Raw genomic sequence first — 17,223 nt, forward strand, 5'->3', positions numbered from 1 at the left:
TTCATTACACAGTATTGTTTACTAGGATAAAAATACATATAGTATTATTCCAACAGGCTTTTACAATATGCAGTTCTGGCATGAACTGCTGACACAGTGATGTCGTAAAGTTTTTTGTAATGTAAATACAGTGGTAATTTATAACCTGTTGAAAATAACTTATCTTCTTTGTAGACCACACTATTTCCTACTTTTTTAATATTAAAATTTTGCATTAACATCTAAACCAGTATCTTAATCTCTAATTAATAAAGCCACTTCCCAATGCATATTTTTCCTAACTCATTAAGAAATAAATACTCATGAGTAATTTTTTGTCTTTTTTTATGAACCTTATGTTTAAATTAAAATTAGTACCCAAGACTTAATTGCCATGCAGAGCTGGAAACTGGAAAAAGGTTATATATCATTAGTTTTAAGCAGTTTTTGCACTCCCATCTCTTATTCTGTGGTCTGTGCACATAAATCATGCTACTGGCTCTGACTGTACTTCTGAAGCAGGGCAGTAAGAAATGCTTTGTTTGAGCACAGACAACCGAAGTCAAAGAACTTTAATATGTTATATTTCAAATATGCATGAATAATAAAACTACTTGATACACATACTATTCATATATATATATGTAAATACATTATATACCTATGGCTGTACTCTTGATCTAAATCAAACTGTTAAACATCAGTCTATGTTGCTTTCCCTTCTGAAGCACAGAGCTGAATAGGACACCACGAGCAACCATTGCTACACTGCAGATGATTAGCAAAACTAGTAGTTCAGCATTGATTACAATTATTTGGACTCTGATCAATTTGCTAATGAACAGAACGCAGCTGTACACAGCATCAAATGACAGAAATGATTTGCATTGCAGACTGTGAAGTTCCTCCAATGCTGACAACTCTGTCTCACAATGTTGACAACAAAGTCTCACTCTGGAAATGTACAATCATCCCATTATTTATTAGACCATCACATCAGTAATTTAACCCATGAGCTACACTCATTCCATAGCTCCCGTGTCACAGCCAGGCTGTAATATATTCCTCATACACATGGCAGGAAACCATCGGCAAATTGCCACAGTTGTGTTCTGGCCATCCAGGACAAGTGACCTGATCAGCTCTTCAGCTGGCACAAACGAGTAATTTGCACCACCTGAAGCCACAGCTCCTGGGCACGAAGAGAGACAGACTTGTCACTGCAACGCACAGAAAAAAACTTTGCCAACATTCTCTTTACTAATAGCCTCTGGAGCGGGTAGCCTCTCACTCATCTGCTTGTACAGCCTCTACATTTCTTCAACAGCTGCTGATTTTACAGAAGGAAGAGGCTCTGTATTTGGGAACACACGAGCTCCTCCTCTGCTCTCCTGAGCTGCCTTTGGGCTTCAAACTAATGCAGCTAAAGCAGGTTTGTCTATCAGTGTGCTTAGTCCCCTGGCACAGATTTACTCTTGTTCAGATAGGAGGGCAGCCACAGCACCTCTTCCACCCTCCCAGACACAGATCAGCTCGATGATCATACCTGGAAAGTCAATGCTTAAAAATTCAAGCTTTAAAGATATCCAGGAGAAAAATAGCAAGCACCTCAAAATTTTGCTGTAGGGGCTTGCGAAAGTAGATCTAAAACCATATTTGAAATGAAATTGCAATGTATGTACAAAATTCAGGCACATTGTAAAAACTAAAGCTGCTTCAGAGATACTTTCAGCATAAATCACAGTTTCCTGCCTGATTTTCTAAAAAACAAAACAAAACAAAAAGAGGCTTTGGCATTTGAAACAGTCATTTGCAAAGAGTTTAATGCAGACTGATAGACGTGGAACGTTTTTTGTTGTGTGTGTGATTACTCCATTGAAACATAATAGACCAGAACACCAGTTTTGGTGACTGATTACTTTATAGTTTTATTTTGATTGTAGCCAATTATCATCTTTGAGATTACCTGTGGAGCTGACATACTGCATTTCAAATAAATCTGTGATCATTTGTATCTACAAACTCTATTTTCAGTCTAGCTTTCTTCTATTACTGCATTGACTTGGTATTACTGTTGCTGTGCATAGATTTTAGACAACTAAAACATGACAGAAAAATCTAAATGAGAGTTGCCTTGTTTCACAGAAGTAGTATCTTCAACAGCATAACACTATAGAGCTACCACCGCCTCACTCATGGCTGTGCAGTACTGAATCTTGTCAGTACTTGTCATCTGTTGTAGCTGTTTTTATCCACCGCCAAAAATTCAATGTCCTTTTGGTCTAATTCTGCTGTGACAGAATAAGCTATTGCTCCATTTGTCCAGATGTGCTGTTTTGTGCCCGTATCATTGGTGAGTGACCGCAAATACGTTCTTTTGATTTTCTTTGCTAGTCTTGCAACGCACAATAATGTTGAACTACATATCATAGAAAATCCACACAGGAGGAATGATGCAGTATAGCTGCCAGTTGTGTCCACAAGCCAACCTGCAGGAAAAAAAATCATGTTTTTTTAAAGGTCCACCAGAATACTGATAATTTACAAATGCTGTGATCAACAGGAGTTTTATGAATGTCTGGAGTTATCATGTTTAAATACAATCCAACAATACAGGTTCATATCACCATCGGTATACTTCTACCTCCTGGGGCAGGGGAGGGATTTGTCCTCAGGAGGCAGATAAGATTTTTATGGGCTTTTGTTTGAAGGTTAAATCCATGAGAAAAGGCACAGCAGTCATCACCACAATATTAAATAAACATCTTTTGACTGCATGGATTTAACTGGTAGTCTCTAGACATGCTTAGAGCGCCCTGGGATTAAATACTGTGTGCATGAGATCCTTTTGCAGAAACATCTAGTGAGTTATGCCCTAGGCTCATGCATCACCTAAAATAATTCAGTTTTGCAGTAACTTTTGCTATGGAAAAATAAATTAAAAGCTTCAGAAGCAGGGATTAATTAGGAATTGAGGTGAACAGCAGACAAAATACACAAGACATATGTATACATGGTTGTTTGAAAAAAAGATCTCTGACCTTCCACAGTATTCAAAACTGTGTCAAGCTCTTTCTAAAGAGAGTACAGCTCTCATCCTTACTTCACTGTAACGGAACCAACAGGGAAAATGATGACTAGATATTACAGTGATGAGCTTGTGACCAAACAGTAGCAAAGCTGACTCACCCACCTGTTCAAAGCAGTTTGAAGATGAAAAGATCAAGCCCTCTAAACCAAAAAATACTTTGGAATGAAACTCTCTTTAGGCTACATTTTCAAAATCATGTAATTTCACAGTGAAATATTTTGTTCTTTCTACTTGCACAATTTCTGAACTACATGGTGACATAACAGCTCTTAGAAGCCCCATTCCATACTGTTTTTTTTAAATTCAACTCCCTCTATATGTAGAAATCAGCCCATCAAGACAAGGCTTAGGTGGGATCTAAGTCTTATGAAGGTCTAGGTGTGTTATTTCTCTGCCTAGGGGCTACCTCCACATTTAGTGTGCATTTGCTGTCTTTCCTCTCCTTTCACATCACACCAATAGGCAAATCTGAAGTAGCGATAAGATTACAGGAAAGTAATTTGTGAACTGACCTGCAACAGGCAGGCTCACTAAATATGGTATGGCATGTAGAAAATACACGACACCCAGTGCTGATGATAAGGAAGAAGTTCCCACTACATCTGCTGTCATAACTGGGATCAGCGTTACATAGGCTCCATCGAAGTAACCAAAGGTAAATGAGAAAGGCACAAGCAAGGGGAAGTTTTGGAGAACTGGCAGGAGAAGACAACAAAGGCCATCCATTCCCACAGCAAAGAGGTAGCAAAAGTGCCGATGCTTCTTCAGACACCTGCAAATTTCAAAACAGAAAAGAAAAAGATTATCACTAGACACAGCATCTCAGTTTCTATGTCCTGGCATGCAGCACTTCAGTTTCTCTCTTATACATAGCTCAATTTTAAGTCCATTTTCTTACACAGTCTTTAAGATGAAAACCTCAGCACTGGCAAGCCCAGGTAGGGAAAGCGGCCCACTTGCAGCTGCAGAAACAGCTGGTAAGCAACGGCCCATGCTGCCTGCAGTGTTCTTCAGGCTGCTCCTAGTGAGGGGAGCCATTCCACTGCAAGGATTTTGCAGTCCTCTGAAGTTTCAATGTACAAAGCAGTATTTCATCAGGCTTTTTACATATTCCAGCTCAGCAAGGTGCTCCAACGATTACACAAAAAATATTGTGGTATACCTCTCTTAATCGTCATCCTTCCCATCAGCCCTTAAACACTGGAGATAGCATGAGCTAAGTGAGATGGCAATTCCCTTTCTCCCTGCCCCACAAACCCAATAACTGATTTTTCCCACAAACTGAATAAGCACGAAGAATGTGTCCTTTAGAATCAAAATCTTTCTTAATTTAGCCTGTCTCTACTGATGTTACAGATGTCTGGATTGAGCTGAGTTAGCAAAGCATGGTGAGCTTTACATACTGGAGCATGTGAAACAATTTTAGGTCAGTCCTCCTGAGTACGTGTCTGACAGTGTAAAGCCAGCCCCTTGACCCTCTTCCATAACTCCTGTGCCTCCCCAGCAGCACGAAAGAGATGAAAAGGCAGAGGAAGCAGAGTGTGATCCTCTAGGAGACAGGTACAGAGGATCACACTCAACATATCTCAGGCAGGGGGTTACATTTCTACTATCAAATGCGAGTGCTTTGCACAAACACATAATTTCTTCAGGGCGAGAAAAGGTACTAAACCAGCAGAATTGAACAAACTCAAAAGAGACAAAAACATTAAATAGTAAGCATTTCTGAAAGTTAGACTGTGTGGTGCTCTTTGTTCTGTTGTTGTTGTTGTTGTTATTGTGTGTGTACATGCTACAGAAAAAGTCCATACTGTTAACTTTTAAATGTATTATACCTCACCTGGATCCAGCCTCCCACCAGCTAAAGCTTACACTTGCTTAGCCATAAGCCATTACCTTCTGTCTGTTAGCCATCCAAAGGTGATATTACCAATGATGTCTATGACACCAAGTATGGACATGAGGAAGGCAGCCTGGTGATGACTCACTCCAACGCTCAAAGCATAAGGCACTAGGTAGACAAAAAGAGGGCTACAGCCATATGCCATAAATAAAACTGACACTGCCAGCACCATGAAGCCTGGCATCAGTAAAAAGTCGTATTCCTTCCATGAACAGTAGCATAAAGATTCACGAGACCACACTTTGATTACAGGTGAACAGATGGACATTCGCTTTAAGTCTTGTTTCTGCGCTTTGGGGACATAATCCTGTTCAAGAAACTCAGGAGCAGTTTTACGGTCCTCTTTAAGAGCAATAGGCCGCATCAAGGCACCACAGACACAGAGGTTTAAAACAAAACCTCCCAGGATGAGTAAAGCTCCACGCCAGGAAAACTGCTCGATTAAGAGCTGGACCACAGGGGCCAGGATGAAGGTACCGATTCCACTTCCTGACATGGCTATTCCATACGCCAGTGCTTTTCTTTCGTTGAAGTATTTGCCCACCATGGCGATGGCTGGAGAGTAACAGAGTGCAAACCCAAGTCCTAGAAGAGAAAGCACAGTGCAGATGGCTTAATACTACGCACGACATACGGAACACATTAAATTAAACCACATAACCTACTTTCATTAGCACAAATGACTGGGAAGCTTTTTCTGATTCTGTATCACGCACAGTGTGAAGAGAAACCAGGCTGACTCCTTTACTCCACTGTCAGAGTCATGGGCTTGACAAACGTAACAGATCATCATTAACCCGCAATAACAGGGCCCAGCAAGAAGTGATGGGGTTCACTTAATAACAAGGACAATCAATAAACATCAGGGAAATGGCGTGTCAGCCTCTCCCGGATGCAAGATGAGGTCTTGTTTCAGGGACTGTGCAGATGCTGGCACCAAGCACACTGTCCTGATGAAGCACCACTCTGTGTTTCGGTCTGTTGCAACCCTGAACATTAGTTTCCAGGTCTCTGAAACACAGTACAACAAGTCTGTCTCTGTTACTAATATTCTACAATAAACCTTTTTTAGTCAGCTGAACAAACTCCACACAGCAGCTGCTTGGAGTCCTGACCAGTTTAAATCCCTTCCTACAAGTAAAGAGGGGGGAAAAGCCTCAGAAAACAAAGCCATGTCCAATTTAGTAAACAAGTAAGATATATCTCTTGGATTGGGAAAAGGATTGTGGTCTCTGCTGTGGAACCAGAGAGCAGATTTTAATCATCACATGCTTGCTCTAACACTAAAACATGTATTCCTGAATCAGCCACAGAAATGAGTTCCTGACTGGGGTTTTGGAGCATGTTCTACATTGAGGGTAAAACGGTCCCCACTGCCTTTGGCAGAACTTGGCAATCGATGAGATAATCACCTGGTGCTGTAACCAGCTTGCCACGTCCTCCTCAAAGGCTGCACTGTGCAGGGTGGGCACTAAGCCTGCCAGGATGGGATAAGCGGATTAGAGGGACTCTGGGCAGCAGGTCCCCACTCTGGCACCCCTCAGAGCTGGGGTTGGACCTGTGTGGGCAAGTAGGGCCAGAGGGGCAGCCCTGAGCTAGACATCATCACTCAAGAGCTGTGAAAATCAGACTATTTCACATACACACCATTTATTTTTTTAGTGAGATGGCAGGGGGAAATAGGTCCCCAAAAAGCCAATAAATATCCCGTGAAAAGTAGAAATGCAAAGTTTGGGGCTGAAAACTTTTTCATACTTCTTAGAAGGAGCTCTGCTACTTATTGCCACTCCCTCATCTCACCTCTGCTTCACTCTTCACAGCTTCAAGTCCTGCAGCTTTTATGGATTTAGACATTCACCAGCTACAACATCCCACCTCCTCTCTGGGTTGGGGCACCACCTCTAGTCTTTATGAACAGTTCACCTCTCCATTAATCAGTCCCCATGGAACAGAACTTCACTGCTTGTAGAACCAGCTCTTTGCAGCTCCACCTATAAGGCACAACTGCTTTTCCACCTCAGTATTCGCAGTGGTCCTTGCTAAGGAAGCTTCAGTGGCATTAGTATGGTATGTGGCACAGTCCCTCGAGTTACAAGGAGTCTTTTTATTTGTTATGAACACATTTGTCAAAGATTAACATTGTAATACAGGAGTGACATGCACGACAAGAAAGAATTTTTTTATTTATTTTTTTTTTAACAAATAAGCTGTTGGCAGCATGTGAACTGCAGTAATTCCACTAACTTGTTACTGAACAGCAGGGGACCAAGTACAAGGGCTTATATCACCGTGGCTACCAGGTCAATATTAATGAGGAAAGAATGTCAGTGTGACCATGGGCACCTCTCAAGTTCCTCTGTGCACAACAAACACAGGGAGATAGGACAGAGCAAAGATATTTGTTATCACCATACCTGAATACAAGTGGAAGAGCTGCTACAGCAACACTACTAACCAGCAATTTGTTTGCTTTTCAACTGGACTGTAACACAGACAAAAATAAGGTGCGCAGCTAAGGTACTAGGTATTCACCCACTGTTTCTCTGCTAACTTTTTTTTTTTAATATGCAAATATTTTTGGGCAGTCTAGAACTCTCACTATATCAAACTCCTCCCAAATCACAGGGAAAAAAGGAAGACTTTTTGTGTATCACTTGTTCCTGACCTCCCATACTTTCAAAGCTTTACCTATAGTCTGCTATCAAACAGAAATTAAAGGATTACTTTTGCAGTGTGCTGCATTTGGACTGCAGGAGAGACTGAGTGCTGAAACCCTCATGGGGCAGCCAAAGCCACTCTTTTACGATGAAAGGAATGGGTCTGAGTATCTCTACTGACCAGTGTGGTGCCAATAAGACAAGGAGAAGAGATCACCCCTCTTAAAAGGAACAACCATCATTTTTAACATTCCCATGTTGTTTTCCTGGCAGGAACAAAGGGACTGAATGTCTCCTACCTGTAAGGACTCCTAATGATAAGTAGAGATGTTCCAGGCTGGTGGCGAATGAACTCAAAATTAGTCCAGTAGATGCAAGCAGCCCTCCTAGCATGATACCAGCTTGGCAGGACACATGATTACTTATTAAACTCCCAAGTGGGGCTTCAAAGAAACAAATAAATCTAGTAGTTAATGACAGGTTCTCTCAGACAGTTTGTTGCAATGGTCATCAAAGAAAAGGAAGCAGTAGGCAAGCAAGAGAAAATGGTGATCACAGCTACAGATTGGTCTTCTAACATCTTCCTGATCACAATGGTGTGAGCACTGAAAACCTAAAAATAATTTTCCTGAAAGTCAGGATAAAGCCAGAATTTACAGTAGCTTCTCAGCAGCCATTTTAGTAGATCAAAGTCATTACAGGACACAGCTACTAGCAATTTTGAGGGTCAAGAGAGGCCACAGCAACAGGCCACACAGTTCATTACTCCACAGTCACAACACTGAGACCTTCCTCAACCTGGAATTTGCTCTTCAGCCCTCAGTAAGTTCAGGCATCCTTCCTCAGTGCTCCCTGACCTTGTGGACTCTGTGTCAGACTCAAATAGTAGAGGTCTCACATCTTTTTGACCATCTCCAGGGCTGCTACCCCTCTCCTGCACTTCTCCAATGTTGATGGCTCTCAGATCCCCTGCTTCTACCATGGTGTGTCATCACCAGCCCTCTCCCTCACACTACCTGCAATGCCAGGTTATCCTTACTTTTTCACCCTGCAAGACATAACCTGGCTGACACAGGAGAGCAGCTATGTTTCACTCCAGCTGTGTCTCTCCTTTCTGTCTTCATAGCAATTATCATGGATTAACCCTCTTCCACAGGATTAGGCATGGATTTTCAAATAGCTGTACAATTTTAAGGTAAATCCACGAGAAACTTGGTACAACTGCTGCATTGATACATGCCATTTTTAGTAACACTGAATTTTCTTTTAAGGGAAGACTATTTGTAAACATACAACTTTGCTAAAAGGAGGATGACTGTGACTTGATCTGAAGGCAAGATTGTGTGCTAAGTCTTAAATATGATTCCAATCAAAAGGCAAAAGAAAGAAGTGCTCAGTTAATAGCTCTTAAATGCAACTTGTCCCACTAGACCTTGACAAAAGCACATTTCTGAAAACTTAGATCATTTGACAAAACAAAGTTCTGCTTTTCTGTAGTATGAAGACACTCCCTTCCTTCACAACTATGCTGAGGGAAGCAGCTTGGATATACCATACCCCAGAGAGCCCACAGTATCTATCTTTCCCAGCTGACTACACCAACTTGTGAACACGCTAAAACCAGATGGAGCTGAAGAAAAAGCAGCCACATTAGTCTTAAAAGGGTAATACACACCACAGAGCATCGTAGCACAGTCGACAATGGAGTGAATCCAAGCTGTTCTGGCATAATCCTGCCCAAAGTATGCCTGAAACTCCACAAAAAAAATGGAGATGCATCTAGGAAAGAAAACATGAATACCACTCTGTTGAACATGGGATATTTGCCTCACAGAAAACACTGGTCACGCTCTTCAGGTGTAAAGAATACCCACTTGAAGGTCCTCTCCAGCTCCCAGGAAAATCAAATCTGTGTTGTTCCAGAATCCCAATGAGATGGGGAAATTTTTAAACACTTTCTAAGGGATATTGGAAATGAAGGGCTACCTTAATGCATTAGGGACAAGATATGAAATGATGTGTGCAAGCTGAGTAATTCCAACATGCTCTGTGTGAGGCACCTAGGCTGGAGTGATCCAACCGGAGAAGAATCCTTGCTTTGCACTGGCAACAAATGAATCACAAACTGGTGTCCAACTATTATCCCAGCAGTGGGGTTAGACACTTGAGCTGATGTAGAACCTAATTCAGACAGATAACTACTCCAGAGAGATTATGAACATTACAATACCACGTTTCTCACTGCAGTTAGCTGCTGCTAGATTTTTATAACTCATTATTTTTAACTGAACTGAAATGGAAGTTGTAATTATCACCAGCAAGTTATAGGTCACATTGTGATGTTGCTTCCTCGGTACACAAGGCCCCAGCTCCCCAGTTCTTCACTGACCTGGTTGCTCGCTAATGGTGGTATTCACATCTGCACAAACTGGCAGGGCAGGGTCAGCCTGAGGAGCCAACACCACCTATAGCTATGTGTTCATGGATGCACAAGTGCAAAGCAAGTGAAAAGCAAGTCATCATGAACAGAGAATCAAACACAGCAGGAGCCCATGGGTCCTCCAACAGTTTATTCAGATGCTTCCAGAAGAGGTTACTTTGCTCTACTTAGTGAGTGTTACTGTTCTACCCGTCTTTGCAGGGGAACAGATTAAAAGGCTGCATAGTTTCATTCTGATTTCTGGATCAGCAAGAGGTCCCTTCTCTCTCTCTCTTTTTTCCTCCTGCAGATCAACAAACAACTGCTTCCTTTAGCTTTTTTCTTGCACATACTTGATTCTTGTACATACTTTAGATGTGTGCCAGCCATTAGATGATTTATCAGATGTAACACATTTCACAAGTGAAAAAGGAATTAAATCCACCAGGAAATCTCTACTGTCATTACAGAATTGGAATATTTGCATACATAAACTAACCCTGTGTCAATGTTTCCATGCCCCTTTTATGCTGTTGACTCCAGGACCCCAGATTTTAGATCCCTAAACCTGGCAGCTTTATTTTAAAAGCGATATAAAATTTAAGTAGGAAACACTGTATTTACATTATACTGACTGTCCAACAAGACACTGTCTCAGTGTTCCTCACTTACCAGGGTGCTTCTCTCTATGCTTAATATAGCTTAAATGTCCATGTTCACACCCACCACGCTCCTCTGTCTCCAGCTAACATTAAAGTCTGTGTGGGAGCCATCTCACCCCATATCTATACATTATGTTTACGCAAGGCAGCATTCTATTCCCGTTCTATTTTTGAGAAGCATTTTTTATGAAATATTTTCTGCATATTTCGGATACCAGAAGGGTACAGAGAGGGGCCTCCCTCCTCCCTTGGGCACGGACCTTCTCAGGCAGGATGGTAACTGAAATGCTTGCAGTAGAAGGGGGGGTATCCACAGGTTTCTCAGACAGGCTCAGGAGCCAAGTAATCCCAAGTAAATCCACTGGGACTAGCAAAAACAAGCAAGGCCATGGGGTCAGAGACACACAGCAGACCCAGAGAAACCCTACATGATTCCTCCCTCCCTGACCAAACCATCGCAGCCTGAAACAACGCTGCCTGCTCCGAGCTTTGATTCTGCAGCAAATCAAGGAGCGGGTGTTGTGAGAGGGAGCAGCTGTCAGAGGCGGCGAGGCTAAAACCAGAGGTGTCATTGTGATGCCTCAGCCATCACCCACAGCCTTAGGGGCTTTGGGAAGCCTTTAAAAAGGTAGCAAGAGAGAGATTTGTACCTAGCCAAAATAACCCCTGAAGCTGTGGGGCACCAGGAGAGATCCCAAATCCTCTTCCCAAGGGGAGGGGGGAATAAAAAAAAAAAAAAAATCATAAAAGGGTAATGCCATAAACAGGTCAAAACCAAGAAGCAGACCCTTTACCTCGTCACGGCCCTGGTACAGATAGTGACAAGGAAGCAGCCAGCAACGATCATCCACCCCCAGCCTCCGTCGGGAGGGCTGGCATGCGGGGCCCGCCGGGGCGAGGCCATGGTGCGGGCTGGGGTGCGTCCTCCCTCCTCCCCGCCGCAGCGGCAGGGGCCACCCCGCCACCGGGGTCACCCAGCGCATGGGCCACCGGCCATCTGGGGAGAGAGAGAACACACAGGCAGAGGGGCACTCAGGGTACGCTGCGCCACCATTACCTGCACGCCGGGCTGGGACACGCTGCTTCGGCTTTGTGGCGTGAAAGCCAGGGCACTCCTTCAAACCGGTTTGTGAAAATTTGCTGGAAAGCGAGAGCGCCATCAGAATTTGGCCCCGTAATTGGTACCGATCGTTCCAGAGTAACTTACCCAGCAGTTACATCCCAGCACCATACCCTCGCCCCCCGCAAATATCAGCACATACGCGTAATCCCCATCCATTGCCAGTGCCAGACACTACAGCTCATTTACCTCCAGCGGGCTTCCCCCGCTCACACCGGTCTCTGGCCCGAATTGTATTTTCAATTGCAGTCTTCACTCCAAGTAGCTATTCTTTCTTGTGCACAGTTCAGCGCAAAATTTTTGTTTGAAGGAATACGGTTTTCACCTTTGTATGAAAATGGAACATTCACTGCAAAACCAGAGCAGATCTGATGATGAAATGACCTCCTTGCTCTCACCAGGCAAACCCTAGATGAAGGCTGTAGCCAGGCAGCACACAGGGACTTTGCTGAGCGTGGACAAGTCACTGAAGGTTAGAGCTAGCCTGTCCCCGTCTTCCACCCACTCAAATCAAAGTAGTGCCTCCATCCAGGCCATAACGTGGACTCTAAACGCACAGCGAGTGCTGCAGGACACGGCAGGAGACCAAACAACACCCCCTGGACCCAGGACGAGAGGACGAGTCACACACGCTGGCGTAGCTTTGCTGATGGCTGTGGGTGACACTGGCAGCATGGGACCAGCAGCCCTTAGTCCTTCCTGCCCCAGTGACTGACCGCGTGGCAGGACCAGTGACCGACTGTCCGGCAGGGCTAGACAGAGAGACCCGAGACCCTCCGTTTTGCTCAGTGCAGGAACACGTAGTGCTGCCTGTCAGTGCTGGGTTTCAAACCATGTTTTAGCCATCACCAGCAGGCACCTAGCCCCTGGATGAATCAAAGATTTTTAAGACGTAAGCAAACTATCTGGGATGTCTTTCAGTTTTGCTTGGAGAGAAACCTCAAATAGCTTCTACATCACCTAATAGGACAGATGCTGAATATGCAACATTCCCACTGACAAGAACCACAGGCTTCCTAGGAAATGTTACCTATTACAGCACTTAAGAGAGCTGCAGAGTTACTCAAAAGTACAACGCAAGGAAGCAGCTACATGGCTAACAATGTGCCTTCTGAGTCCTTGAAGCTGCTCAGCCAGGTGATGCTCACGGCTTGGTTCTGCAAAGCCCAGAGCTCCCCGACGCCAAACAGGAAGGCAGCCCAGAGCCAACTCTAAATGTCACCACAGGTGAACTTTGAGAATTATTCATCAGCTGCCTCCCCTGAGATATCAAAAGGTACATCTCAAAACCATTACAAAATTATTTCAAGAAAACATACAAGAAAACTTGAAGGTGAACAAACTAGAAGAAAACAGGAATGACAAAACAAACAAAAACCACAACACACTGAAATCTTAGCCAAATTCCTACTAGGCTATAAATAATACCCTGTAACAACACTGTACAAAAGAATGAGTGGACTAATTTTAAAAAGTTTGGTTAGTCTTCTAATTTAAAAAGGATAAGAAGAGTTATCCTAATTATCTGCTTGGCTTTCAAAGCCCAGGAACTGCAGCTGATCATACAAGGCATGATCAAGCCCTAGATGCAAACACAACTCAGCCCATAGATGTTAAAAACAGAAAAACCAAGTGCAACTTTCAAAGATAGGGGTTAAGTCCAAAAGCCGGAGTCTGTGCTGTCATGTGAGGCACCTGAACCGCCACAGGAGGCAAACAGCAAAGAGAACCATTCATAACCTCACAACAAAGTATGTGCTCGTCAAAGCTTTTGAGCAGTGATTTAAGGTAACCATGTTTAAAACAGTGAATAAAATAAAACAGTTTAAAATCAGTGAATAAAAATAAATACAAAAGATGCCAAAAGCGTGTTACAATACCATCCAGTCACGCAAGCTGAATAATAAATGAACATTAAATTATATGAACATTAAATATCTGTTCCAGGTCTTTGTGTATTCCTCAAGTACCATTTATTTTTGCCTCTGTGCTACTCAGCCTGTTAGCTATCACACATTTTACTTTAGCCCCAAAATGCTGTATACTATTTGGAAATAAAAATTACTGTCCTGTTTACTTCCTTCGTATAATAGGCTTTGATAATATTTATTTATAGGTAAAGAGTTGTATAAAGCTTTCTAATGATTCAGAGCCCAAAGCAATGTCCGCTAAGCATTAGAACATGTACTAATGCTGTCTTTATTATTCTCTTCTCCTCCATTGCCACAAACATCCGTTTCATCATAAGTTAAACTGCATTATAAGGTCTTGGCGAGGTCTATGTTATTCCCTGTGTTTATACGGAGTCTAGCATGACAGGGATCTTCACTGCAGCATGAAGTACTATCACAATGTAACCTACAATAATGAACTTGAAGAGAGCTCAGGTACAATAAAAAGAAAATCTCTAATGACCTGCTTTGCTTGTCACTTCTGTGGCTCTTTGGAGAGAGACACAGTGCTCCGCTTGCTCTGCCTGACTATGTAAATGCTTCAGTCCTTGTACAGAGAACAGGACACCTCTCAGATGGTACATATGACATAGTTACGGTTTGGATTATATGTCAATAATCACAGCAGCTCACAAAGGTCAAGCAAGAATTCATGGCTGGGTTACAGGAGCTTTTGTAAGCAGCCAACAAACCTGGCATCTCGTGCATCAAGGCTCCTAAATGAGTTTAAAGGGTCCCAGCTGCATACTGTCTTTAACAAATTGTTCCCACAGCGGATTAGAAAAACCACACAAGGCAAATGAGATCCAAATGAGTTTACAATTTCAAACCTCATCTTTGAGGTATTCAATTGCTAGGACTTACGTACATAAAAGATCAATGAAAGCTCTGGAATGGAGACCAGAACAGTTTGCCTTTTCTGACACAACTTTCTAACACAGCAAAAAATGGCAATGTAGCTGATGGAGCATTCTGAGCAGCCTCTGCAGGTGCCCACATGACCCCAAGGACATCACTGGCCTCTTCACAAGCCTTTTGACATTTTGCCTGAAGTGTAAAGTTCATTTTTTGACCTTACCTATTTGCTTCAGGACAAACACACAGCAGTGCCAGTGTGTACCCACACCCTCCATCCCTCCCCGCTATGTTCAGAAACAAATCCTCTGACACAAACAAATTGAGGAAGAAAGGTACAACAGATTGGCTAACACAGTAAAATAAGAAAGCACATGTGTAGGCAAGTGTAACATTATTCACAAAATCTATGAGAGAGGCTGAAAATGCCTGCAGTCAAAAGTTAGAGGATGCCAGGGACATGATACAGAAGACACATCCATGAACTTGCCACACACACTCCGTATTTGCCTTCCAGCACGCACTGCTAATTTGTGGGCAGACCACAGATCTCATGTGTAGATTTCATCCAGATGACCGAGAACTTCACAGGGTTTGTGTTACATTTTGAGTAAGCTGACATGAACTATTGGCTGATACTTTATTTTTAACTGATTTTTTTCCCATGTCGCTCCGAGCAGTAACAGTCTTACTAAATATGTGCAAATATCAGATCAGCAAGTTATCTGATGGCTAAGGCTGTGGTCACATGATTCTTCATGTTGGATCAATGACGACAACCAGGTCATCACGCAGTAGAATTTGATGCAAACCACCATCACATCCCTGTCTACTTAGATGGAAAGCAAAATTCAACACTTTTGTGGGTGTCTGCATCTATTCTAGCCACAAAAAAGCTGATATCCAATCTAGCATGAAGCCAGAGCGGCACAAATAGATTATACTCCAATTTGGTGATAAAGCGTCCCATTACATTGTCCTGCCAAATTTCACTTGAACAAGCAGAGCAAGTACCAGTGCTTTGCACCATGTGGCCACCACATTTTGCATCTAACTCTAAGGCCCTCAAAGGTGGATTTATTGTATTATTGCAAGTTTAATATGTTATGTTCAAACACCTGGTTGATTGAATAGCCTGTAAGAATCCATGACAGCCACCTAAATTAGTTTGAACTTTACCAGTGCCCTGTTATTTTGCTCAAGGGTTTCCTGGCAATCACAAGTAATGCAGTTAGATGGAGTTTGCCTAAGCACACAGTACATCGCAGGGGGACCCTGAGCAATTTAGATATACCTCTGCAGCACTTTTGCAGAGTCCTGGCAAGGTGGGGCTTCTTATTTTGGATCTAAGCAGTATATTTCACTGGCCCTTCTGGAGGGATGAAGATTTCATTTCAAGTTCTGATTATTAAGAGTGGAGGAGGAAGTTCCAGGAGTGTCAGAAAGGATAACAGTAACCCTTCAGTAAGAAGTATACACAAAATTTTTCAGAGGAGTCAACAGTCTCCATACAGAGCCCTAACTAATTTTAATGTACAAGCAGCAATAGCTGGGTGCCATGACCTCTGCCTAGATCTCTGGCCCAACTTCCCAGGCAAGCTTCAGATTGGGCCTCAGACCCTAGTTTGCATTTTAGCTGTATGTTAACTTACTTGGGAAGAATTTGATGACATATCAGGCTAAGCAAACATAGATTAGGCATTTGGTTACATGATCGCTTGCTGTTATTTTCACAGAACCCTGCCTGCCAGTGTACACACAAATGGCAAACATTTAATGAGGCTATGAGCAACCAAACCAAATCATATTATATGAAATGCCTGGCCAACATAGAAACAGGCCACCCAAGCTCCCCATCGTAGGATCAGTGCAAACCTCATCTCCTTGACTTCACACTCACTTCAAGGAGTACTGTGCCTTTCACAGCCACTGAACTAATAGGCAAGTTAAATATTTACCTTTCTTGTTGCTGTATGTCTCTAATAAACACTTATTATGTCAACCTAGCAATTTTATTTTGAGTTTAGAAAACGTAATTTGCTTACACTCTGGTGTGTTTCCTAATTATCCATATAATGGATAGTACAGATCGTGGACTCTGCAAATGAACTTGAACAGGCAGAAAGCACATACCTTGTCTGAGCAACAGTGCCCTCCTCCCCTTCCCAGCTCTACCTTGGTTTGCTCTCCTGTTGCATCTTTTCCTGTACCTTTCTGGTGCAGGGTAAGACCGTTACTGTTATCTGCTCCACTGTTTGCACTGTGAGGCCTGATCCCCACTGTCTGGGAGGGATATAGCGCTGGTTGCTATTGTAACACCTCCCAGACATGCATTGAAGTTCCTGCTGCTTGAGGCAGCCAAAGGAAAGCAGGGTTTAAAGAAAACCTCATGAAGGAGCTCTGCACTTTGCAACCTTTGCTAAATAATTTTCACTCAAGCGTTAAATAAACGTGCTTTGCTATGAGTTCAAAAAAGATTTAAGTGGGGTGAAGGTGGCAACAAATTCTGCTGATCCCTAAGAAAGCCTTAGTTACCCAGTGTGCCCTGACAGCTCACTAAACAGTGACTCTGCTCCCCAAGTTAA

The 17,223-nt window shown here is 42.8% G+C and overlaps 1 protein-coding gene across 10 annotated transcripts in view; it reads right to left on the minus strand.

Annotated features, from left to right (window-relative positions):
* Positions 1-17,223, minus strand: part of SLC16A12 (solute carrier family 16 member 12) — a 38,906-nt gene continuing 21,683 nt past the window's right edge. For 5 of the 10 annotated variants that reach the window (XM_055804516.1, XM_055804398.1, XM_027788855.2 and 2 more), the window contains 6 exons: positions 11,769-11,851; positions 9,306-9,409; positions 7,930-8,073; positions 4,967-5,558; positions 3,583-3,842; positions 1-2,468 (listed from right to left, as the gene is read on the minus strand). In XM_055804516.1, the coding sequence (XP_055660491.1) occupies positions 2,209-2,468; positions 3,583-3,842; positions 4,967-5,558; positions 7,930-8,073; positions 9,306-9,409; positions 11,769-11,851 (1,443 nt within the window). In that variant the 3' untranslated portion in view covers positions 1-2,208. Of the gene's footprint in view, positions 2,469-3,582; positions 3,843-4,966; positions 5,559-7,929; positions 8,074-9,305; positions 9,410-11,505; positions 11,709-11,768; positions 11,852-12,020; positions 12,181-17,223 lie in introns of all 10 variants that reach the window. The other 5 variants (XM_055804773.1, XM_055804701.1, XM_055804645.1 and 2 more) reach the window with 4 other exon arrangements.

Source organism: Falco peregrinus, chromosome 1, assembly GCF_023634155.1.
Source record: "Falco peregrinus isolate bFalPer1 chromosome 1, bFalPer1.pri, whole genome shotgun sequence".
Classification (NCBI taxonomy): Eukaryota; Metazoa; Chordata; class Aves; order Falconiformes; family Falconidae; genus Falco; species Falco peregrinus.